The 963-nt window shown below is 48.6% G+C and overlaps 1 protein-coding gene across 1 annotated transcript in view; it reads left to right on the plus strand.

Moving 5' to 3' along the window:
• The window catches only part of Adcy1 (adenylate cyclase 1), a 116,855-nt gene that overhangs the window by 82,531 nt on the left and 33,361 nt on the right, over nucleotides 1-963 (plus strand). Inside the window, exon 10 of the mRNA XM_021178187.2 lies at nucleotides 114-211. Within this exon, the coding sequence (XP_021033846.1) occupies nucleotides 114-211 (98 nt within the window). The remainder of the gene's footprint in view (nucleotides 1-113; nucleotides 212-963) is intronic.

A 963-nucleotide genomic window follows, 5' to 3' on the forward strand; every position in this document is an offset into this window, starting at 1 on the left:
TCTCTCTCTCTCTCTCTCTCTCTCTCTCTCTCTCTCTTTCTCTCTCTCTCTCTCTCTCCTCTCTTCCCACACCATGCTCTCTTTCCCCGCTCCTTCTCTTCCTTCCGTCACAGTACCACCAGCTTCAGGACGAGTACTTCACCAGCGCCGTTGTCCTCGCCCTCATCCTGGCTGCCTTATTTGGGCTTATCTACCTTCTGGTAATCCCACAGTAAGTGCTGACCCTGTGCTCATCAATGCCTTGGGAAGGAGACTGAGAATTCCAGGCCTCTAGGAACACTGCTTGTTTTTCTTGTTTTTATGACTGAATAACTGACAAGAAACAATTGAAGGTACAAAGAATTGATTTGGGGTTACAATGTGAAGGTACAGTTCATCATGGCAGGAGAAGCGTGGCCCGGGAGAGACTGTTAGCTTTGGTGGGAGGAGCCTGAGCCTGTTTGCCCACATCAAAGTGGGGCATGTGTGACTTGAGATACATCCTCTGTGACTCACTTCCTCCCATGAGGCTCCGCATCCTAAAGGTTTGGCAACCTACCCAAATAATGCCACTGTCTGAGGGCCAAGGGTTCAAGCCCATTTCCCTTTGAGACCAAACACTGGGGTTGGACTTGGGTGTCCTCCTATGCTCAAGTTCCATTTCCTAGTTAGCCTCCTGTTGCTCCTAGTGTTTTGCGGAGATCACTGGGCACTCGCCCTTCTTCTTCATGCGCTCTAGGTAGCAACTGGCAAGCCTGCTGGCATTTAACAGGATCACTGTTTTTAGTTTTTAATTTGCTGAATTCTAAGACTTCGTGTGTGTGTGTTTTCCTTTGACTTCTCTATCACATGCCACACACCGTTGTCCTCAGAGGGACTTCTGAGGAGAACACACGATCTTTCTTCTTTCTGGGTCCACATCACTTTTAAAAGCGTCAATGTGAGAAAAAAATTGGCTCTGGACACTCGCCAACTGCCCACAAC

The sequence above is a fragment of the Mus caroli genome, chromosome 11 (genome assembly GCF_900094665.2).
Source record: "Mus caroli chromosome 11, CAROLI_EIJ_v1.1, whole genome shotgun sequence".
NCBI lineage: Eukaryota > Metazoa > Chordata > Mammalia > Rodentia > Muridae > Mus > Mus caroli.